Genomic DNA, 22,233 nt, shown 5'->3' with positions numbered 1-22,233 from the left:
CCCTGAGAGATTTTTAAACAATTGTCATCAATCTTTTCACCTGTGTTTTTGTCAAACCAATCTTCTAGATCTGATGCATATGTATTTTTTCTGATAATTTTTACCCCTCTCTCTTCATCAGATTCATTATTAATGAAAAGAAGCCGAAGTTTCTGCTTCCATCTTCTCAAATTTCAAGACTCGCTCTTGTGATGCTCGCTCTTGTTGCTTGTCAAATTCAATGCAACTCACCACTGTTGCCCTCCTCCTCTTTAGCAGCCTCCTTTCCTCTTCCAGTGACCTTTGGATTTCTGGGAATAATCTCAACGATTTAAGATATTTGTGAAGAAACAGCAAAAATTTTGCATTTTATTGAAATGGAAAAAATGCATGAATAACTGCACTTCCTTCTTTAAAAAATGCACTTTTCTCTTAGATGTTCTTTAATTTATGAATTGAATTCAAGCCTGGTTTAACTTTCTAAGAATAGTATATCCCTTTAATTTTTTTTTGAAGTTGAAAAAGCATGAAATACATTTATCAATCAAACAATAATTACCAAAAACTTAAATAAAAGGAAAAAAAAAAATGAAAGTGAAATGAATTTAGAAAGCGACAGTTGACAGCATTACTCCAAGTGTTTGACTTAAATTTGTTTCTATTGTTTGCGAGACGGCTGTGTCAAGCTGCTTTTTTGGATCAACTTTTCCAACCATCGCCAATTCTGTGTTGAAACAAAGATAATATTTTTTCCTTGATGAATCTAAATTTGAAAAATTAAGCTCAAACCTTGTTTTTCTTGACGTTTTTCAATAATTGCAGATGTTTCTTCAATAATTCTCCTGTTAAATGAATCGGCAAGAGAAACCATTTCCTAAATAAAAAGAATATATTCATATAAATGTGATTTATGTGTAATAATAAAAAAACAAATAAAATGAATGTTTTATGAAAAAAAACTCAAAAGAATAACCTTCATTCTCTTTTCATTATCATCTTCAATTGACGTGAAACTTGCAATTTTCATTCCTTCTATCCATTCCTTTTTCTTCAAATTCAACAACATTTGCTCTTCAAGCGTATTCTTCCTAAATTCAATTGGCATTGAATAATATTGCCTCCCGCATCCATGAACAAGAGCCTGAAATGTTTTAGAAAATTTATAAAATTAGGAGGATAAATCTTAAAATACAAAGCAAAGGCATACAACAAGCGATGGACGCGCAAGATGCCCTATGTTAGATGTGGTTTGACGCGGCTCTGCTCCAGTCATCATGGTCATTTGTGGGATGAGGCGAAATGCATCTGAAGAAAATTGCAGATACGAGATGAAAATAATTAAATCTTGCGATAAATTATTTCATACCTATAACAACTTTACCCTTTACGCTTTGTACAGGATCAACAACAACGGCGACAGCGCGAGGGTGTAATTTCTCAAAGCTCTGAATGACAAAATATACGGAGAAATAAAAAGACCTCCAAACATCAGTACAAACCTGCTGAGTATTCATATCCACTCCGCTAAGCCATGGACCAAAACCTGCATTTAAAAATATTCTTATTATTTGCTGGAAATGAAAGAAAAAACAAATACAAAACCTGGATGAGAATGATACCATCCAACAACAACCTCTGTACGCCCTGTAAGTTTAAGAAGATCAATCATCTTTTGCTGAAATACTTCATCAACAGCTTCAACTGAAACTCCTGTCCCGCTCTGAGGCATAGCAAAAACATCATCAACGCGGATGGTGTAATCCTTCAAAACAAAATATAAAATAGATATATAAATATGAATAAACGCACCACAAAAAGGTACATACATCTACAAACGAGCCGAGCATTAGTCCCATGACTTCCAACGGAACACCTGCTCTTCCATGCTTAAGCATTTTAAGCAGTGCCAAAGAAGAAATTGTAATTGTTTCCCCAACATCAGGAACTGGCTCGTCCATTCCTTGTTGTGCTTGTGGTTGCATTTGACTAATAAGCTTAGACAAATCCATTTTTAGGAAGAAATAAATAAATTGATCAAATGATGACCATAACATTGTTTATTTTTTTGAAAGAGTTGATTGAGAAAAAGAAAATGAATCTTCAATTGAAAAGAGCATTCACTGCTTTGTAAAAAATGTGGCAATTTGAAAAAGAAAATTATCCAAAAATCAAGTTTCTTAATTATCACTACATTAATTATTATTGAAAATCAATTTTCCTTTTTAACATTAAACTCTAACAAGCAGGATAGAATGCAATCCACTTATAATCATAAAAAATGTTAATTTAAAGTTAATTGAAATATATATTATTTATTTTTATGAATTTCAATATAAAGTCAACAAAAAAAAAATTCTGAAATGACATAAATAAATTCATATTTTGATTTTCAGCGATCTAATCGCCTTTCTCGCGCTCCTCGCCGCTTTCTTCACTTCCGGGTCCTCGTCCTTCACATGCGCCAGCACAAACGCAACGACGTCTCTGTTCGAGCACACCGAGACTGCAGAACCCGGCACCGTCTGTGCCATGTCCAGCAGCAGCGCACACAGCTTCGCCATTGTCTGGCCTCCCAGCGCATTCTGCGGGAGAGCCACCGCAGCCGCATACGAAGCAGGCTGTGGCGCCTGTGGAGTGGATGGCCGGGGAGAATTCAGAACAAGAAGTGCAGAGATCGCCTGGTACGCATACGCCGACAGCAGCCGCACCAGCTGCACAATCGTTTCTTCCGTCACAGCAGTTGGCATTGGAGAAGAGCCCATCGTTTTCGGGTTGAGCGCGTGGAAGGCAGCTGAGAAGCACTCCAGCGCAGAGGAGCGGAGCAGGTCGACTTTCTCCTGCGAGCCCTGCGGCGACGGCCAGCCACAGACACACGCAGCTTTTGCAAAGAGCGGGCAGAGCGGAGGGATGTATTGTGAAATGGCTGCTTTCCATTCAAGGGCGTAGTCGAAGAAGAGACTCAGGTACGACGACAGTGCAGACAGAGAGACCCATTCTGGAGGGAGAGGAGGCAATCCATTGGAAGAAACAGAAGGGGAGGCAGTGGCGGGAGAAGCAGAAGAAGCGCCAGAAGGAGCAGCAAAGGGGTCAGTGTATTGAGGGATTGGGTAGATGGCTGCTGAGATCTTGGTGATCTGCTCCACGATGAATGGCAGGAACTGCTGAAGAATCTCTCTTCCTTTTCCGTCAGAGGAGCGGACGACGCTGCCGACGGTGTTGCAGGCAGTGATGACGATGTCGTCGTACTCGATCATCTGGATGCATCGGGTCAGGTGGGGCATGCATGCCGGCAGGCGTGCGAGGAAGTTCGATTCTTCGGCGTCAGAGATGCCTTCGAGAAGGGCGAGCGCTTCTTCGTTCACTTTGTCCATCGGCAGCGACAGCGCGCGGACAGCTGCTTCGAAACAAGGGGTGAGGAGGAGTGGAGATGAGGATGCGAGCTTCTGCACGGCTGAGGAGAGGAACATGAGGTACTCGCGATATTGCGTCTCTTCGGCTTCCAGGAGCTGGTCTGTGGTTGTAAATATGTGGATATGTGGATATGTGGATATGTGGATATGTGGATATGTGAATGTGTGGAGAGATAAATGGAGTTGAATGAGAAAGACAGAAAAAATAAAAAGTGAATTTGAAAATAAAATATAATCATTTGGGGGGAAATGTTATAAATAAATAAATAAAGAAATATTATTACAAGAGATTTTATAAAAAATAAGAGAAAGTTTATAAGCAAGAAAAAAAAGTTTGTTTTTCAACAAAATCCAACCCAAACCTTTAACTGGCTGCCCCTGTTGTTGTTGTTGCTGCTGCTGAATACGTGCCAGGCTCTCCTGCATTTGCTGCCCTGCCGCATCGAGCACCATCTTCACTCTCGTCGACACAAACGGGATGGCATCAGCAGCAGCTGAATTCAGCATCAGATTCGCTGCGTTCCACGCCACTGCTGTGGACTTGCCTCCGAACGACTGCACGTTCATTGCCTTCTGCAGGACCGGGTCAAACAGCTTCGCAATCACCCCGGACATGAAGTTTGTCTGCTGCGCCGTCGCTTCGATCGATGCAGCTATCTGCACACTCGCCGAAGGCACGCTCGTGTCTGAGGCAGCGCCATCTCCCTCGTCAATATCGTCGTCGTCGCTGTCATCCGCCAGAATCTTCAGTGCGATGTTCGCAATGTCCGCTGTGCACTGACACGCCCCTTCGACCACATCGGAGTCGCTGTCTGCCAGCGCCACCTCGAGCACTCTCACGATGTCTGACAGGAACGGCGCTGCTAACAGCACACAGCCACACACCACTTTTGAGATGGCTGCGATAATCGTCTCCTTCAGAATAGCTGCCGCGTCCTCGTTCATTGCAAGTGTGCCAGGCGCAGCTGAAGGGACAGAAGAAGCAGCAGCAGTGGTGGGCTGTGTGAAGTACAGCTGGAACATCTTCGGCAGCGCCGAGTCAACCAGCGGCTTCATCGCATCGTCCGAGCAAGCGAGGGGCAGGCAGCCAAAGGCGCGGATGGCAGCATCAGCGCCCTTCCAATCCCCCCTCGCAAAAGCGCTCGCTATGAACTGGTTCACCGTCGACAGCACAGTGTCTCCGTTGTGCACGACCAGGTACTCCAGCACGGCCTCTGCTCCGTGCACCGGGTTCCAGTTCTCTGCTGTGAATGTGTTCTCGCTGATGTCCAGAAAAACCGGCAGGATCTCCGGCAGCAGCGAGCTGCACGCCATCTTGCACAGGCCCAGTGACTTGATCACCGGGTTCCCGTCGCCGTCCACTTCGACTGCGCCAAGCTGCATCCCTCCCATGTTGGCTGGCGTGGAGCTGCTGGCATACATCCCGCTCCCTGTCTCGCCCACCTCCACAGCCTCCGGGTCGTCCTCTAGGCGGTTCCGCTCGCGCTCCTCGAGGTCCTTCTCCCGCTCACCGATCATCAGCCACATGTCCAGCACCAGAAGGAGGATCTCCTCGTTGTTCGCGGCGTATTCCCCCTCTGCGGGTGGGGGCGGTGTGTGCCGGCCGCGGATGGCTTCAATGGTGGCCTCGAATATGCGCGACATGTACGGCAGGAGGTACTCGTAGTACTTGTCGCAGACGAGCACCAGGCACTCGTAGCCTTTCTCTCGCATCTTCCGCAGGCTCAGCCACTCCGGCGACCCCACAGCCACGCTCGATGCACTGCTTCCGAGCCCGAGCTTTGTCAGGTCGCAGATAGTGTTCATAAGAAATGAGCGTTCTGTGTCATTTGACATGTTGCGAGATACGAAAGGAAGCGCATTGAGAAGTGCTTGACAGCCTGCCTCTCGAACAGGCAGAGGCTGTTGAGACTCTATTCCGCTCATGACGGCCCCAAGAATTGCTCCACTAAACCGAGTTAAGGCATCTTCATCCTGAAATTATTGTTGCGAGGAACATATATCCCACAGTGAAAATGAACATTAATTACAATGAATTAGAAATCACAATAACAAGCTGTAACTTTTTTGAATCAGACCGAATCTTGGCAGAGATATCCAAGTGCTGTTAGCAAAGAAATTTTTAACATGTGATTATCTGCTTTCATGGCTCCTGCAATATCAGAAATTAATGATTCCCACAATCCAAGCGGTATCTCAATCACTCCTATTGCAGCTAAGACGAGGCTCGCAGTTTTTGAAGCATCTCTAACAGAGCAGGCAAGAGTTTTAAAAATATTTTGTTTAATAGCGCCTCGAGTCGAATCACCTGCTTGAATCCACTTAGATTGTCCAGCTTCGTTCTAAAAAAACATATGAATTGCAAAGGAATGCAATAAAAATTTTTTAAAAGAAGTTATACTTGAAGACCAATTGCATTTTTCAAAATAATTCCTGAATTTTGTCTAACATTTGAAAGCTTTGTTTCATCTGAAAGTATTTGTGAAAGCATAAGTATATAATTAGGCTATTTAAATGAATAAAATCTTTAAAGATTAAAGTTTATATTCTTCAAACAAAATCAGCATTTTGCATCTGAATCAAAGTTTGATACGCCGGATTCCTAACATTTGGATCTTTCATGAAAAAATTGTAAGTTAATGTTAATAATTTTAAAGAAAATTACAAACCTGGACTTAACGTTCTTTCAACGCAAGAAATCAAATCCATTTTAGTCCAAGTACTTTTTTTCTTTTCCTATGGTTATAAGATCATTTACAGATAAATAAGTTCATTTCTTTATTCGTTTCTTACAGATGAAATCTCACTGCGCAAAACACCTATTTACATGCTCTTCCCCTGGGTGTAAAAGAACTTTTTCAACTCTTACGTTATTGCGTTACCATCGCAAAATTTCTCATACAAAAATAAAATGTTGGAAATGCAATTTTTTGAAATGCAAAAAGGTTTACAGTTCAGAAAAGTGCCTGCATAATCACATACTGTCACATAAATCAAAAAAGCATCGTATTTGCACATTATGTGGATCGATTCATCACCAAACAAGTAATCATCCATCAACTTATTCTGAAGAAGTTCGCGCAACAACTCCTTCTGACGGTACTTCCCCCTTGTATAATTTTTTATTTCCAACTTCGAAATCTCCAAATGATAACCCTCAAAAGCAATCTACGGCTGAAACTTGAATCCAGTTTTTTAAATACAAATGTTTAAATAATAATGTTGCATTCTTGAAAACTATGTTTTGTTAGAAAATAATTGAGGCAGCAAAAACGACAATTAGTGTTTGTATTAATGAATTACGATTGATTTTGTTTATGAACATGGGAAAGAAGTTCCATATAATTAAAATTTATTTTGTTCTATTTAGTGAAAAAGAGCTTTAATTAAAGCTTTTGATTGTTTCACAAGAGTTTTTTTTTTCTTTTCTTTTTCTTTTTTCTTTTCTTTTTCTTTTTTCTTTTCTTTTCTTTTTTTTTTTTCTTTTCTTTTTCTTTTCTTTTTTTGGCGCCATTGAAATGGAGAAATATTTTAGATAAAAACAACGATTTGTTCCAACTTTTCCTGCTATAATAACATAATAAGTCTCACATCATCATGCAAAAAATGAAGAAAAATTAAATAATTTCTAAAAATAAAAGAAAATAGTCTGTGGAACAAAAATTATAAAGCAAAATAATTCGTAACAAATGTATTTTTGGAATGAAATAAAACATCAATTTTCTTCTTTTCTAATAAAAATAAAAGCAAAAACATTTATATAAATAAGTCTCAAACAAGCAAAGTCCTAAAAGCACATATGATTTAAATATTCACCAAATAATCTGAAATATTAAATGATAATACTAAATAATAATTTTTGTTAATGAATGGAATGTTTTCGAGAAAGCTTGTGATTATATCTTCGAATCCTTCTTCTTCCATCTTTTCAAATATCTCCTTTCTTTTTGCCTTTCTTTTTGCTTCGTTAATTTCATTATCCATCTTTTTATTCGCTCTAGCAGAAATACGCAAAAAGAAATCTAAGCAATTACCTGCAATTCCATCTTGTAACGTAGATTGCTGAATTTCCTCCATAAGAAGATCAAAAGCACCTCCATCAAGCAAATAATAAATATGTGCATTATACGGTTGTGTAATCACACGAAAAGTAGAAATGCACTGGGAAAAAACTTTTCGTTTTTTTTCTCTTGCTGCGATGCAAATCTTAGCAAGACATTGAATCAGCTCAATATATTCATTTTTCCATAAGGACGAAGCACAAAATAAATTTCCAAGTGAAACGATCCATCTCCAAATTAACTTCATTTCTTTCGTTTCTTTGATTTCGTTTCCTGTTTCCTTCCAATCAACACGCATTAATAGGTATTCCAACTCTCTAACTGCTTCTCGAACAAAATGCAGTTCATTCACAACCACTTCTTCCAAGCTTTTGTCGTTCCATAGTCTGTTTATCAAAGACATCCAAGCTGATTGATACGCAACTTGAGTAAGGTTAAGATGCTCCTCATGATGCTTGATAACCTCTTTGAGCTCATCCAAAAACAAATCTTCTTTCATTTCCTATTTCGAAAAATTACAAATATCGAATAAACATCAAATACAATTTTATAACAACAAAAAGAAAAAAGAAGAAAAGAAATCATACCACCCATGCCCCGATATTGCTCAATGCAACTAAAGCCATTTCCACTTCTCTTTGTGCTTGCTCACATTCCTCTTTCCTCAGTGCAACTTTCAGAAGACAAGACACGCAAATATGAACTAATTCCTCTGAACAATCATCTTCATCATTTCGCAAAAATAAACAACATTCACAAAGGCAAATCAACTGATTTACGTTTTCTTCTTCATTTTTCTGGTTTTCTTTGAAAATCAACTTTTCAATTCTTGTACTTAACGAAGAATTGATGAAGCCATCATTAAATATATGTTTCATTGTTTTGTTGTATCCAATATGCTTCAACAATAAAAAGATATTCCCAGAAGCCTGATTCTTTCCTTCAATCATTTTGTCGACTTTATTAAACAGTTCGATTGTAAAAATCAAATTATATTCTTTTTCATTCATTTCTTCAATTAATGCATTCATTTCTTCGATTTTTTGTTTTTGTACATTTGTAGCGCAATGTTCGAAATCGTCAAATAATTCTTCACAAAGAAATTAAAAAATAAATTAAATTTCTCATTTTTAAAAAAAGAAAAATTGAGCTAACTTAAAATTTTGTCTGAAAGGCATTGCACATAAGTTTCATCTTCTAGCTTGTTTCTGGTGTTCATTCTCATTCTGTTTGTTAAAGGATATGTTTTTTGTATTTGCAACGGATTATCATTTCACAAATTATGAAAATAACAAAAAAAAGTTGATTATCTTTTAAAAAATCAAAGCAAAACCTACAAAACTGATTGTTTAGTTTTATAAAAGATCAACCTTTGCAAAAGTTTCTATAAAGCAATCGATACTTAAGGACAATCCAGTTAGACAAATCTTTTGATAGATCTGATCAAACCAATAGCTAATCATCATTGAGATGTTTTTGTTTGAGAAATGGAATTACAAACTTTTTCTGCAATTGCACCTTAAGATTTGGATTTGACTTCAACGGGAAATATGGAAATGGAATTTTATAGAAAAATATGGAAAACTCTCAGCGAAAAATTCTTAAAAAAGGAATTAATTTAATTATTCATATTTTGAAGCAGTTTTTGACAGAGAATGAGAATTGACTATGTTTGCATTATTGATGGATTTCGTTGTTGTTGATTTCCTCATTTTTTCTATTTTATTTCAGGTTGATTTGTTTGACTGTTAAAGAAGATAGAAATGGAAAATGAAAAATTGAAATGAATTGGGTGAACAAAAGTATTTTCCATTCAAATGGAAACAAATAAAATGATGATAGAACAGTGTTTAGAAAAGCAATTTCGATATCGGTTTTGATTATCAATGAAAAACTCTTCAATATATCCATTTCAATACAATTCTGAGATCAAATCCACAAATTTCAACATTTGACAGCGTAATAACTACAACGGAAACTTGCTCATTATTATACCATTTGTTGAACACTTTTAATTTGAAATGTTATTTCATATTTGTTTATTGGAAATTGGACGAGGAATCTCTAAGACATTTGTACTGAAGGAAGGGTACATGAATTAAAACTTTTTTTTTCTTTTTTTTCTTGTGTGGACAATGTGGGTATTTTTGTCCGTCTCCTTTTTTTAATTCATATTGATAAAGAAATATATAGCACAAATTCAATTTAAGAAGTTTTCACTTTCAACATCTCCAATTTTCTGAAAATCTGTCTTATTGTATTATGGTTATCGATCAATAGCCGAAAGAAAAAAATCAAAATGTCTGCAGACGATCGTTTTACGGCTTGCATGAATCTGACTCGAAGAATGCCACCTTCAACGATTGAACAAACATTAGGGTTTGAAAAATACATTTTCCATAAGGTTCATTTCTCTCCAGAGATCTGATGTATTTGGCAGATGATCTAACAGAAAAGCTTTTGCAGCACATTGAAGTTCCTTTGAAAACTGAAACAGATACAACTGTTGGAAGAGATTTTATAATTTGCGATTACAATCGCGATGGAGATTCATATCGGTATGAAAATTCACAGATTTTTTATAACAAAAAAATATATTGGAAATTAAAAACATATTGTTTATATTCATTAAATATAAAGTTCGCCATATTCAAATCAATACTTTCCACCACTCGAAGAAGGTCTTCTCCCGTCTGATAAACTTCGATCACTTGAAATAGAAGCTAATGGTCTTTTCGAAAAATATTTGCAAGTATATTACGAAGGCGGATACTCATCTGTCTATGCATGGGAATCTGGTGAAGGAATGGCAGCATGCGTCCTTTTAAAGAAAGGTATATATATATATTTTCAAACATTCAATAAATATTTTATGTTTTTCAGATTATGACAGTCGAGAAACTCATCAAAAAGGAACTTGGAATAGCAGCCACTTTTTCAAAATAACAAAATCAACAACTGACTCAAGCGCATATGATTTTAGACTTACAACAGCAATATCTTTATCCCTTGGCATCTCACCTGTTGATCTATCTGGCAATCTTACAAGAAAGGTTTTACTTTTTTTGGATATGTCACACTTTCATTCTCTTTATTATCATTATCTTTTTAATAAACACAAACATCCAAATTTTTTATTGATTGTTTTTATACAATTTCACATTCCATTATTATTAATCTTAGTTTGAAAAACTCGGAGTTCATGCCACTACACCAGCACAACAAGCGAAAACTATGGGAATGATGGTGGAGGAAAGTGAAAATCAGATGCGATCTCACATTGAGACAGTATATTTTGGGAGAGTGAAGGGAATTGTCAGCGATCTGCGTTCTGTACAGGAGCTGAGATTTAAAGCATCGACAAAAATGGTACTTCCAATTGGAGAATCACCTTCCTCTGATCCGCTTTCTTAAATCCAACTTCCTTTAACCTGTCTTTGTGTATCCCTTCCATTTGATCCGAATGGAGAAAAGAAATTTATTTTTATTCAAAATGCATTTTATTATAATGTAGAGTTTCTGTCTTTTTTGTGCGCGCAAGAATTATAAAGTTTCTTTCCAATAATTTTTCTTTTCTTCTGTTTTTAATTATTATTATTTTTTCCCTATGAAAGCATTGTTTGTCGTTTCATCTGTCTGAGTGTTAATGCTCTTTCATTAATCATCATCTCATTTCTGACTCATTGATATTCGTAAAGAAGCGCATATTACAAACAAATTTGGTAAATTACATTTGTTTTAACATTTTGAAATAGGTTAAATAAAAGAGTTATTTAAAGAAGATTCAAAAATATTATTTTCACAGGAGAAATATTGGAAAAATGATTGATAATCCTTTTCTTAACAATTTCTTCTTCAACAAAAACGATTCATTTTCGCATTGAGATTATTTATCTCTTTTTCTATTTTCTAATCAACTTTTTTATTAACACGTATGTGGATGCTTTGGACGTTTATTGAAAAAAATGTTGCTCATTAATAATAATTGTTGCTTTATATCGATCAACCCATACGGTTGAACAGAAAAACATGACTGAGGAAGAACAGCCCATTGATGAAGAAACTGACTTCCAAGAAACAATTGGGAGATTTATTCTTTCATCTCCTCCACAGGAAGAAAATGATGTATATCAAGGTTTGATAATCTTTGGAAAAATTTTTGAATGATATTTCTTCATTTTCGTGTGTCAAAACTTTCAGCACTCGAAACAATTGTTGGAGATTCGAAAGATTTAAGCCCTTTGAAGGAGCAATATTTCCACCAGAGACATATCGAACAATATCAAGTTGTTACAATTCCTGAAACAAAAGAGAAAGTTTGATTTTATTCTCCAATACAAAAATTTTTGAATATATCGATCTATTAAAGATGCTAATTTGTCAATTTGGAGAACTTGATGACACGCACTACCTTGATCCAAGAGGAAAGCGTATCATTACATATGATCATTCAACAAAGGCTTGCATTCTTAATGCTAAAAAAGAAGATGAAATATTGATTCAATCATTTTAAATATCAGACTGTAACAGATGTGCAACCCCTTGAAGAAGAATCCACAGCAGAACACGAACCACTTCGGTTTGATTTTTTTTTTTTTTTGGAAAAATGAGACTTGAGAGTAACTGTATATACTTCGTGATTCAATAGCAAAGCCATCGATGATGCAATAACAAAATATGTTAGCGATCACTTCCCCGATGGCGTTTGCTCAGTATTCGCAAGCGACTCAGATGATGGCGGAAAAGCAATTATTATTTGCATAAACTCCACTAAAGTTAATCCAAAATCAATGTGGTATGCAGTTATTTTTAGCATTTTACAATAAAAAAATTGGTTATGTTGATTTTTTCATTTAAGGGGAGGGCAGTGGAAATCCACGTGGATACTTGAACTTAGTGAGGATAAGCACCAGCTTTCTGGAGAGATGTCTGTTGCTGCACATTTCTTTGAAGCTGGAAATGTTCATCTTAACACCGAGGATAGAGCAGAGAGGAAAATAAATGCAAGCGTTTGCTTTCATTTGAACTATAATTTCAAATCATTTTCTATAAACTTCAATTTTATGTTTTAATGTGATTGTGCTTCTTTCTTTATATTTAGGAAAACTTGGCACAGATTGCAAAGGATGTGAAGAATGCCATCATTTCTGAAGAGCAGAAGTTCCAGCAATCCATCGACGAATCCTTTATCCGCCTTGCAGAATCTTCTTTCAGAGCACTTCGAATGAAACTTCCTCGCTCAAAGACAAAGATTAACTGGGATGTGTTTGCTTTGCAAGGAAATATGTCAAATATCATGCCAAAGTAAGGACAAATGCAGGTGAAATGAACCGCGCTATTTTATGAATTTGAAATAAAAATGAATAAAAAGAAGCAGACTATTTCCGTGTCGCATTTCTTTCATTGCCTTTAACGCTTCATCTCAATTTAATCAGCTATATTATTCGATCTTTCTCGTTCTCATATTGTTCATATTTTGAAGAATTTTTTATTTCTGTCTCTATTACTTTTTTACTTTTATAATAACAGAGTGCCCAAAGTTATCTAAGTATTTTTTTATTTTATCACAGTCAGAATAATACATGCATCAATAAAATTTCTATCTTGCATTTGCTTTCCTTTTCAGAACAAACAAATTAATCTTTGAATCTTTTGTCTTCATAAAACAATTACATTTTATTTTATCAATGATTAACAAGCTAATTTTTTAAAAACAGATTGATTTATCAAACTTTTTTTGTATTAATTCATTCTGAAATCGCATACATATGTCCCATAATAATGATTAATCAACTTTGTGGACTCGTTTCTGGAGGAAAGGACAGCATCTACAATTTGTTGCAATGCAAAAAAGCTGGACTTTCTTTAGTTGCAATTGCTTCTTTAAGTCCACCAGATGGAGGTGCTTCTATTTTTATTTATTCGTTTTTTTATTTATTATTGTCTTTTTGTAAAGTGGAAGAACTTGATAGCTATATGTTTCAGAGTGTAGGTACACTTGGTGTTGTTTCACAAGAAAAATGTATTGGGGTGCAATTTTTCAGAAAGATTATTACGGGGTTTTGACTTTATAAATGATAATTTTTATCATAATTTTTTTTTCTTGTGCAGAAAATCAAAATCCTTGAATATGGAATACACAGAAACAAGTGGAGATGAGGTTGAGGACATGTTTTTGCTTTTGTCATCTGTCAAAGTGTGCATATTATTTGATTAAAATCAAAAAGACTTTCCTTTGACAGGACAAATTTCCACAACTGCAATATGTTTCAACAGGCGCCATAGCATCTGATTATCAGAGGGAAAGAGTTGAAAATGTGTATGCTGTCTATATTTCATAAAATATGCATGAATATTTTAATAAATAACATCAAAAAAAGTTGTTCTCGTCTTGGCTTGCAGAACGTTTCACTTCTATGGCACATCCCCCAACCAATTTTGCTTAATTCGATGCTAGAAGATGGGGTTAATGCGATTTTGGTGAAAGTTGCTGCTGCAGGATTACCACCACGAAAAATACTTGGAAAGAGGCTTGATGAAGTATTTACACTATTAATGAACGCGGTACATTTTTATTTTTATTATAATTGATTGATATTTGTTGCGTTTGTATCAAATTACTCAAAAAAATAATTTCCCTGTATTTTCTTGTTATTTTTTTATGTTTATTCATTCAGCACAAACAATATGGTGTGAACGTATGTGGAGAAGGAGGAGAGTATGAAACACTTGTTTGTGACTGTCCTGCCCTTTTTAGATACGGCTCATTGCACTGGAATGCTTATCTCATCAGATCTTCATCTCCAATTTCCGATAATTGTGTAACCAAGAAGGATTCAGACAAAGTAGAAAAAAATGATCTCAAAGAGTTTTGTGCCTGGCGTGTGATTGACGGAGACGATCGTCTGTTTGATCCGCCTGGGTACCTCGTGTTTAGTGCGCCTCCTCCCATTGATGAGCGCAATCAATCTTCAGAGCATGAAACTTTTCCTTCGCTTCCTTCATCCAGCTCTCATTCTCTTCGAATTGTCACTCCAGTTCCTGTTCCATCTCACAAAGACCTGGCTCTGCTGGCTAAGTTCTTCACACCACTTCCTCCAATTCACGAAGAAGGCTCAACAAGAAACTCATTGGAAGCGTCACACTCTTCATGCGCATCATATTTCGCAACATTCACTCATATTCTATCTTCGGATGCCATTAACGAAAAAATGTCCAGTTCTTCTTCGAGTTCTGATCAAGTTTCGTCTGAGCAATTTCTGTCCAACTGCATCACTTCACTTCTTCACCAGTTGGCTCTCTCAATTAAGCAAAGAATTCATCCGCATTCTTTAGAAACAGACTCGGAACTAGCCCCAGCACACATCAGCTCTATTCTCCGAGAAAACGTCATTTCGCTCCGCATTCACATCAACCCTTCAGAATTTGGCACCATTGACTCAATTACAGCGTTGATTCGCAGTGCCCTCTCAGACATTCTGTTCTCTTCACAGCCTGAACGCACTACTGTTCCTCAATCATTTCCTGTATCTAACATTAGTTTTGGAGGCAAATCCAATTTTTGTTGCGAATCTGCTTTGTGCACACTTCATGCAATCTGTCGTCTTCATTCAGCAGATCAGATTTCGTCCTCCTCAACAGCTCCAGTTAACCATTTTCCTTCTCATCAGTGTGTGCGTGTCTTGTCGCTGCAGCCTCTGTTTCCATCGCTCAACGGATGGCCTGTTAGCCACATCAGAGAAGCAGATGCACTCACTTTCTGTTCAGATGCTGTGCCTTTCAATTGCTTGGGAAATTCGTCAACTGACCAGTTAAATAACAAACACAAACCAAAAGAAGAGGGAATTCCACTAAGTCCAACAGAAGAAGCAACAGCAGGAGAAGCAGAAACAGAAACAGAAGTAGGAAAGGAAAAAAGAGATACATCTAAACAGAAGCAAAGCACTTCAGAGGTTGAGCTGTCGTTTGCTTCTTCGAGTCTTTCTCTTCCCCTTGCAATCTTCCGCTCTCTTTATTCCTTTGCCAATGAATGCAACTCCAGTTCGGTCGATTTTATATCCAATCTTCTTCAACTGACAGTTTGCATTGCTGTTGAAGAACAGCAGCAGCTTTCTTCACAGGCGAAAAATGCTGAAGAAATTGAGTTTGATAGAAGTTTTGTGGAATACCAGAAGACTTGCTCACGCTGTACGGAAGCCTTTGATCCCATTGACTTTGTGCGTTTTGCATTGATTGCTCTTTTCAACGAGCGATTCCAGAAAAAAAAGAAAGAGAGAGAGATTTACGAGCATCCTGAACTCTTCTATTTCAAATTGAAGAAGAAAAAAGGATCTGTTGTGTGGACGATTAGACAGAAAGAAAAAGAAGAGAGAGAAAAAGAAGGACTCGAAATAGAAGAAGACGAGGAGGAGGATGATAGTAACGAAGAAGAGGAAGAAGAGGAAGAGGAAGACGATTATTTGTTCAATGAAGATATCATGGAACTTTTAAAACTAACCTCTGCTCAGGTTAAGCTTTTGGAATCTCTTCCGCCAACTCTTGTACAAATAATACATATCAATCACCCTTCTTCTTCTTCGTCTTCGTCTGTGGACTGCTCTTCCACTCAACTTTCTTCACTTCTTTCAAATCAGTTGCGATTTCATGTAAATATTATTCCAACTCTTTTTGCACAGAGCTTTGTTAGCTCTGCAATAAAACAAGTTAAACGTGAGATGGAAGCAGAAGAACAGAAAAATGATGAAGAAAAAGAAGAAGAAAAAGAAAAACTCTCAACAAATTCAGCAAAAAACGAACAGAACGAAACAAAATGCATGAGCTTAGAATCAATCCTGTGCAGGCTTCCAAACCAGCCAGAGACAGCTGCATTTCGAGTGGAGTACAAAGATGTTCCTTTGCCCTTCAAACTCTCCTGCGAATACCGCGCAGTTGCACAGCTGTGTGCTGCTGGCCATGTGCTGATCTCGCAAAGAGCGATGCCTCATTCTGAGTCTTCTTCTTCCCCTTCCTCTTCTTCTTCAGAAGGAAAACAAACAGAAGCAGCTGCAACGGATTGCAAGAGCATATATTCAGAACTTGCAGAAAGCGTTTTCAGACATTTGGGTTCAGTGATTAACCAGTTTGGCTTATTGTATTGTTGAATTTATTTTTTTATATTTTATTTTATTTCTGCAATACATTAATATTTTTTAACATTGCCATTAATCGCATTTTTTTTTTAACCTCAGGCATTCTCTGAACACTTCCGATGTATGCAACATCGAAATATGCTGCCTGTCTTCCTCAGAATTTGGTCCAAGTTTTGTCGAGATGCTTCAAAACATCCAAAAAGGACATTTTCCTCACACAGAGCCATGCATCACGTGGGCAGACACACTCAATTCAGATTCTCAGAACTTTTGCTCCATTTCATTCGCGGCTTCTCGCTCTTTTGAGTAATAAAAACTTTATTTATTTAGTGAGTTAATTTTCATTTTTTATCTGCCATTTGCTTAATTCGAAGCATATATATTTAGCGGGTTTGTATTACAGCAACCACAGTTCAATCTCCATTATAACATCTAAAGCATATTTTTCAATAAGAGCAATTTAATGAAGTCACTTGCATTCTCCCGTCAAGCAGACAAATGCGTGTGGAGTTGCGGCTGTGATGCTGTGCGAATGAGAAATGTGTTAAAATGTGCTGGCGACCGCGCTGATGGGGTGTATGTGTAAGGGACAGACGGATGAAGTGTTTGAGGCGGCTCAGACTCGAACGAAGAGGAGAATGGGAAAGACGTCGAGGAGCTAGTTGCAGAGAAGGAAGAAGGCGTCTGAGGGTTGAGGGATGTTCTGTAATATGTTGGAGGAGTGGAAGGTGTGTTTGTATGTTTTGCTGTTGGCGTGCCGATTGTTCGTGACTGGCGAGCTGATCCAAGCCAAGTCGTGGATGCAGTTGAAGAACGGCTTGTTGAAGACGAATACGGAGGCAATTTTATCGGCGTGCTAACTAACTTCTGAGTGGAGCGCTGATCTACTGATGGAGCAGATGAAGCAGATGAAGCATAAGACTCATTCCTGGCTGTGCTTGAGCCACTTTCAATGCCGGATCGTTGGGCTTTGTTGACGAGAGAGTCTGTCATGATGTCTATGCCTTCTCTTTCAATCACCCGGCCGACCATCCAGTCGCGCTGCTTGCGCGAAAGGGGAAGAAGCACCGTGTCTGAAGAAGAGCAAAATGCAGATTTTCCAAAAGAGGCTGTGGAGTTAGAAGATGAATGAAGAGAAGAACGGTATTCATATGCAGGAAGAGGCGGAGGAAACGGAGATTCGGTCAAATCTTTGGAAAACCCACCACGAGACTTTGTTGGTTTTGGTGTTGTTGTCATTGAAATGGAAGAAGAGGGGTTAAATGAATTGGAGTCTTGAATGATGATTGGCTCGTCGTTGCGAAGCGTTGTGACAAAAAAATTGTGCTGATCTTGTGATGTGACCAGTTTTAATGGAGCAGGAGACGGTGGCTGAGGAATTTTTTTTTCCTGTATAAAATCTGCTTTTGGAGAAATGATTGATTTTTTGGCAGATGTTGTTGAACGTTGATTTGTTTTAGCTTCAGTGGATTCGTGCTTGTCTTGAATTTTTATGGGTTGTTCTTGCTTCTCAATTTTATCTGCCTGCTGCGTGTTGATTCTTGGCGATACGTTCTGATGTTTGAAATTATTTTTTGTTGAAACAATTGCAGGTGTCGAAAGAGGATTGCCTGCTCTGCCAACTGACGGCTTTGGAGTTATAATAATAGCAGTTCCATTTCTCTCCAAAGTGGAGTCTTTTTGTGTATCCATCTTTTTACTTCTCAAAGCAGAAGGATCTTCACTTAATTTTGATGTCTTTCTTAATGGTGGCCGTGAAACGCTAACTGGATTTTGAGAAATCGAAGCTTCCTTTAATTCTTTCTGTCTTTTATAAATTGCTCTGTAAGAAATTGGAGGTGGTCTGGGATCGTCAATGATAACTGCATCAAAAGATAATGGCGGTTTGATAAATTCTTGCACCAAAAATCAAAACAATTTTTTTATTTTATAAACAAAATAAAGATAGAAAATGTTTCATACCCTCTTGCTTGTAATCCATAAACAACTACGAGAAAAAAAAAATTAATTCTCAAAAATTGAAATAGTTTTGTTTCTAATGGGTGTGAGTTTTTGAATGCAGTGATTGATTGCAAATTTTTTATCAATGCAATGCTTATAACATGTCAGTCAACCATTTTCAAAATGAAATAACGAAATGGAAATTCAAATTATAAAGGGATTATTATTTGAAAAACTTAAAGCAATTATTCCCCTTTAAGATGTCTGTAAAGGCATTCACTTTTTTAAAATTTTTGGGGAAAGGAAGTTTTGGATCTTGGTCTGGGATGCTAAAATTTTTTGTTTATTAAAGTTGAGTTTTTAAACACTCTAATATTTTTCTGTGTTTTTTTTCACATTTTTAACTTTGAAGTCATCAAGTCCGTAGAAATGTAGATGGTAAAATGTATGCGTTGTAAATTTCATTGCTACAGCAAATAATTGTTTTTTTTCTTGTTAAATACAATTTTAAATATTGATCAATCTTAGATATTGTTTGAAAGAAATTTCAATTCGATACATGTCTCAAAAGGAAAGGTATATAGAACTATATGCAAATTTTCTTTTTGCATACTTTTATTTGAATGTTCTGAATTACATTAGAGAAGATGCCATGAATGAAATTCGACTTCTGGCATCTGTAAAGCATCCAAACATAACGAGATATAGAGAAGCATTTGTTGAAAATGATAAATTGTATATTGTATGATCTCTTCTTTTTATTCTTCTTTTTGCATCAAATATGCCAAAATTTGAAAAAATAATTCAGATAACTGAATTTGCGGAAGATGGCGACATTCTGAATAAAATAAAGACAGCAAAAACAGCACGGCGGTACTTTTCAGAAGATGTTATTTGGATATATTTTATTCAGATGTGTCGTGCTTTATCGTTTCTTCACAAGCAAAATGTACTTCATAGAGTGTGCTACGAATATTCAAATTGTGGAATTTGTTAAAATATTTTTTCTTCAATTAATTGAAATTTTTAATAACATTTTGCGAATAAAGGACATAAAAAGCGCGAACGTGTTTATTTCAACAGGAAGAGTGATTAAATTAGGAGATCTTGGCGTTGCTAAGATTCTGAGAAGTAGTAACGCACTTGCACGCACCAGCATTGTTTGTCACAGTAAAATTTTCTATAACTATATTTAGCGATGCAATTAACATTATTTTTATATTTTGTATAAATTACACTTTCTTTCATTTTGCATGAAAACACACACACATATTCAATTCTTTTCATTAAATTTAGGGAACGCCCTATTACATCTCACCAGAAATCTTTTCCAACCGCCCTTACAATGCGAAAAGCGATGCGTGGTCTCTGGGCGTAGTCCTCTACGAGCTTCTAACACTCACCCGCCCCTTTGACGGGAGCTCAATGCAAGCGCTATCACGAGCTGTGAAGTCAGGCAAATACACTCCTCCTCCGCCAATATACTCGAAGGAGATCAAAGACGTGGTGAGCAACCTGCTTATTGTGGACCCGGAGAGAAGGTGGAATGTGGACAGGGTGCTGGCGCTGCCGATCGTGAAGGAGAAAGTGGAGCAGCTGCGGATCGACTTCCTCCAGGACAAAGTGAAGACGCACACGCCGATGAAGTCGTCCCCGACGTTTGTGCTGAAAAGCACGATCAAAATTCCCCGCGAGATTTCGCGCATTTCGAAGCAGCTGAGGCTGCCGGCGCCGGCTTATGGCGATGGAGACAAGCTGGCCACGCCACACGATGCTGGAAGAGCGAAGTCTGTGGGCGCTGTGAGTGCGATGAATGCGATGAGTGCAGATGGAGAAGGGCAAAGGTCGCATTTAGGTATTGCTTCATCGTCATCATCTTCTTCTTCCTCTTCTTCCTCTTCCTCTTCAGCGATTGGACGGTCGGTTACTCCCCCTCCGAGTTCTGTGTCGTACTCATCCGCCTCTAAGCCAAGCACGCCTTCGTCGATCACTCCAACACCTTCAGTGAAGCAGCTGCCAATGCCACATGCTTCTGAAGCAGTCTCTTCCTCTTCCTCAACAGAAGATGCAAAACCGTCTATTGTGAGATCGGTTTCTGCAATTAGCCATCATTCGTCTGTTACGTCTTCTTCGTCGTCTTCTTCTTCTGCTTCTGCAACTAATCTTTCAAGGCCTTCATCAGCTTCCAGAATATCTGGGGCAGGTTCATCATCATCTTCTTCCTCTTCCTCTTCTTCTTCCTCTTCTGCTGCTCAAAATCCTCACATTTCTTTTGTTCCTCTTCCTTCTTCCTCTTCTTCTCATGTTTCATCCATTGATCATCTTCCACATTCGACATCTTCTTCTTCTGTTTCCCACTCTTCTCTTCCTCATTCTTCTCATTCTTCTATTTCTTCCTCCTCTTCCTCCTCCTCCTCCTCTTCTTCTTCTTCTTCTTCTTCTTCTCATCCTTCTGAACATGAGCACATCCCATCCAGCCACCAGCGCTTTTCAATTCCAATTCCTTCGCTTTCGCGTCCTTCTCTGAGCATATCGCCTCGCCCTGGCTCTGCCTCTTCTCGTTCAACGCCTTCTTCTGGCAGACCTTCTTCTTCTTCTGGTTCTTCTTCTTCTCGTTCCTCTGTTCGTTCTTCTACTCCTGGTACTTCTTCTTCCTCCTCCTCTTCTTCTTCCTCTTCTTCTGCTTATAGTGCTGCCTATCACAGAGACCCGCGCCTACCCCCAGCACATCCTGTCAGGTCTTCGATTAATGGGCCAATTGGCTATCGTTCTTCTTCTTCCTCTTCCTCTTCATCATCATCTTCTTCTTCTTCTCGTCCTATTTCATCAAGACCAACATCGTTGTATTCCATTCTTTCCAGACAGCAACCTGCGCCTCGCCCGTCCCAGCGCATTCCCACTTCACGCCTTGCTTAATCTTCTTTTATGTGTTTTCTACTCTCTTTTTTGTATATATTTCTTTTTTTATTTTATTTCTTTTATTTTTCCCCTCCTTTTCTCGTGTATGTATAGTAACAGAAGTAATTGTATCTACTTGACTGGTTTAATCTTGTTTGTTCTCGCTCAATCGCTCAATTTCTTTCTTTCTTTCTTTTTCTTTCTTTTTCTTTCTTCCTATCTTTTCCTTTCTTATTCTTTCAGCCTTTATAAAAAAAGCATTTTGATATTTTTTCATTTTATTTTTCTTTTTATTTTTCACTTTCTTTTTCATTTGCAAGCAGCAATTTCCATCCACTTCGCGCTGCTGTCTATTTCTAAACACTTGTAGCTTTTCTAGAAACTGCTTATGTTTGTTTTTGTTTTTTTTATTTATCTGAAATATGGACTTTTTTTTTTAAATTTAAAAAAAGAAGAAAAAGAAGGAAAGAAAGAAAGAATATTAATTAGAATAGAAAAAGAAGGATTCTCACTTCACTAAAAAATAACACTTCAAAAAAGAAGGAGAACGAAAACTTGCAGATGAGGGGAGAGAATTAATAAGAATAAAAAGTGGGAAAAAGGAAGAAGGAAGAAGGAAGAAGGAAGAAATAAGAAATCAGAAAGAAATTGAATAACAACCACATTCATTTAAAAGTTCAAATCAAAAGAATCGACTGAATTTGTGATGTGCTTGAAACAGAAGCATCTGTTAGGCTTGATGAAAGAACGAGAAAAAGAGATCAAATACAACATTTTGACTTTTTTTCGTTTCATTAAAATATAAAAAAAAAAAGT

The 22,233-nt window shown here is 37.4% G+C and overlaps 7 protein-coding genes across 7 annotated transcripts; 4 read left to right on the top strand and 3 right to left on the bottom strand.

The window, feature by feature from the left end:
- Positions 1-482: 482 nt before the first annotated feature.
- MONOS_10644 (putative 26S proteasome non-ATPase regulatory subunit 14) lies at positions 483-2,022 on the bottom strand. The gene is made up of 8 exons (XM_067863110.1): positions 1,806-2,022; positions 1,582-1,741; positions 1,479-1,522; positions 1,346-1,424; positions 1,187-1,284; positions 953-1,120; positions 769-853; positions 483-703 (listed from the first exon to the last, which is right to left on the bottom strand). The coding sequence occupies exons 1-8, from the start codon at positions 1,986-1,988 to the stop codon at positions 585-587; spliced, it is 936 nt and encodes a 311-aa protein (XP_067721487.1). The 5' UTR covers positions 1,989-2,022; the 3' UTR covers positions 483-584.
- A 242-nt stretch (positions 2,023-2,264) lies between these two features.
- Positions 2,265-6,098, bottom strand: MONOS_10645 (putative importin subunit beta-1; the record flags this gene model as incomplete). Its single annotated transcript, XM_067863111.1, has 6 exons — positions 2,265-3,490; positions 3,752-5,363; positions 5,468-5,731; positions 5,791-5,895; positions 5,946-6,004; positions 6,059-6,098. 6 exons carry the CDS (start codon positions 6,096-6,098, stop codon positions 2,355-2,357), a joined length of 3,216 nt encoding a protein of 1,071 aa, XP_067721486.1. The 3' UTR covers positions 2,265-2,354.
- A 3,620-nt stretch (positions 6,099-9,718) lies between these two features.
- On the top strand, positions 9,719-11,168 carry MONOS_10646 (F-actin-capping protein subunit beta). Its single transcript, XM_067863112.1, has 5 exons — positions 9,719-9,829; positions 9,871-10,008; positions 10,091-10,284; positions 10,334-10,503; positions 10,634-11,168. The coding sequence occupies exons 1-5, from the start codon at positions 9,750-9,752 to the stop codon at positions 10,862-10,864; spliced, it is 813 nt and encodes a 270-aa protein (XP_067721485.1). The 5' UTR covers positions 9,719-9,749; the 3' UTR covers positions 10,865-11,168.
- A 291-nt stretch (positions 11,169-11,459) lies between these two features.
- MONOS_10647 (F-actin capping protein, alpha subunit) lies at positions 11,460-13,000 on the top strand. Its single transcript, XM_067863113.1, has 7 exons — positions 11,460-11,585; positions 11,651-11,766; positions 11,820-11,909; positions 11,971-12,029; positions 12,099-12,245; positions 12,309-12,459; positions 12,552-13,000. The coding sequence occupies exons 1-7, from the start codon at positions 11,480-11,482 to the stop codon at positions 12,756-12,758; spliced, it is 876 nt and encodes a 291-aa protein (XP_067721484.1). The 5' UTR covers positions 11,460-11,479; the 3' UTR covers positions 12,759-13,000.
- Positions 13,001-13,231: 231 nt separating this feature from the next.
- MONOS_10648 (DPH6, diphthine-ammonia ligase) lies at positions 13,232-16,888 on the top strand (the record flags this gene model as incomplete). Its single annotated transcript, XM_067863114.1, has 7 exons — positions 13,232-13,352; positions 13,407-13,509; positions 13,562-13,646; positions 13,693-13,769; positions 13,831-14,014; positions 14,128-16,568; positions 16,678-16,888. The coding sequence occupies 7 exons, from the start codon at positions 13,232-13,234 to the stop codon at positions 16,886-16,888; spliced, it is 3,222 nt and encodes a 1,073-aa protein (XP_067721483.1).
- A 176-nt stretch (positions 16,889-17,064) lies between these two features.
- Positions 17,065-18,559, bottom strand: MONOS_10649 (uncharacterized protein; the record flags this gene model as incomplete). Its single annotated transcript, XM_067863115.1, has 2 exons — positions 17,065-18,473; positions 18,541-18,559. 2 exons carry the CDS (start codon positions 18,557-18,559, stop codon positions 17,065-17,067), a joined length of 1,428 nt encoding a protein of 475 aa, XP_067721482.1.
- A 519-nt stretch (positions 18,560-19,078) lies between these two features.
- MONOS_10650 (putative NimA-related protein kinase 2) lies at positions 19,079-21,799 on the top strand (the record flags this gene model as incomplete). The annotated part of the gene is made up of 5 exons (XM_067863117.1): positions 19,079-19,095; positions 19,162-19,261; positions 19,328-19,480; positions 19,569-19,679; positions 19,816-21,799. The coding sequence occupies 5 exons, from the start codon at positions 19,079-19,081 to the stop codon at positions 21,433-21,435; spliced, it is 2,001 nt and encodes a 666-aa protein (XP_067721481.1). The 3' UTR covers positions 21,436-21,799.
- Between the last annotated feature and the right edge of the window lie 434 nt (positions 21,800-22,233).

Source organism: Monocercomonoides exilis (assembly GCF_001643675.1).
Source record: "Monocercomonoides exilis strain PA203 chromosome Unknown scaffold47-789622, whole genome shotgun sequence".
NCBI classification, from domain to species: domain Eukaryota; phylum Preaxostyla; order Oxymonadida; family Polymastigidae; genus Monocercomonoides; species Monocercomonoides exilis.
Note: the sequence above shows the minus strand (reverse complement) of the source record. Positions and strands in the feature narration are given on the sequence as shown.

Excerpts from the sequence above, each read along its gene's own strand:
- MONOS_10644 (XM_067863110.1), bottom strand. The coding sequence starts at position 1,988 with ATGGATTTGTCTAAGCTTATTAGTCAAATGCAACCACAAGCACAACAA. Across the intron at positions 1,523-1,581 it reads ATGGTATCATTCTCATCCAG|GTTTTGGTCCATGGCTTAGC; the intron begins GTTTTGTATTTG and ends TTTTAAATGCAG. Across the intron at positions 854-952 it reads ATAATGAAAAGAGAATGAAG|GAAATGGTTTCTCTTGCCGA; the intron begins GTTATTCTTTTG and ends CTTTTTATTTAG.
- MONOS_10647 (XM_067863113.1), top strand. The coding sequence starts at position 11,480 with ATGACTGAGGAAGAACAGCCCATTGATGAAGAAACTGACTTCCAAGAA. Across the intron at positions 12,246-12,308 it reads GTTAATCCAAAATCAATGTG|GGGAGGGCAGTGGAAATCCA; the intron begins GTATGCAGTTAT and ends TTTTCATTTAAG. Across the intron at positions 12,460-12,551 it reads AGAGGAAAATAAATGCAAGC|GAAAACTTGGCACAGATTGC; the intron begins GTTTGCTTTCAT and ends CTTTATATTTAG.
- MONOS_10646 (XM_067863112.1), top strand. The coding sequence starts at position 9,750 with ATGTCTGCAGACGATCGTTTTACGGCTTGCATGAATCTGACTCGAAGA. Across the intron at positions 9,830-9,870 it reads ACGATTGAACAAACATTAGG|AGATCTGATGTATTTGGCAG; the intron begins GTTTGAAAAATA and ends ATTTCTCTCCAG. Across the intron at positions 10,504-10,633 it reads CTGGCAATCTTACAAGAAAG|TTTGAAAAACTCGGAGTTCA; the intron begins GTTTTACTTTTT and ends TATTAATCTTAG.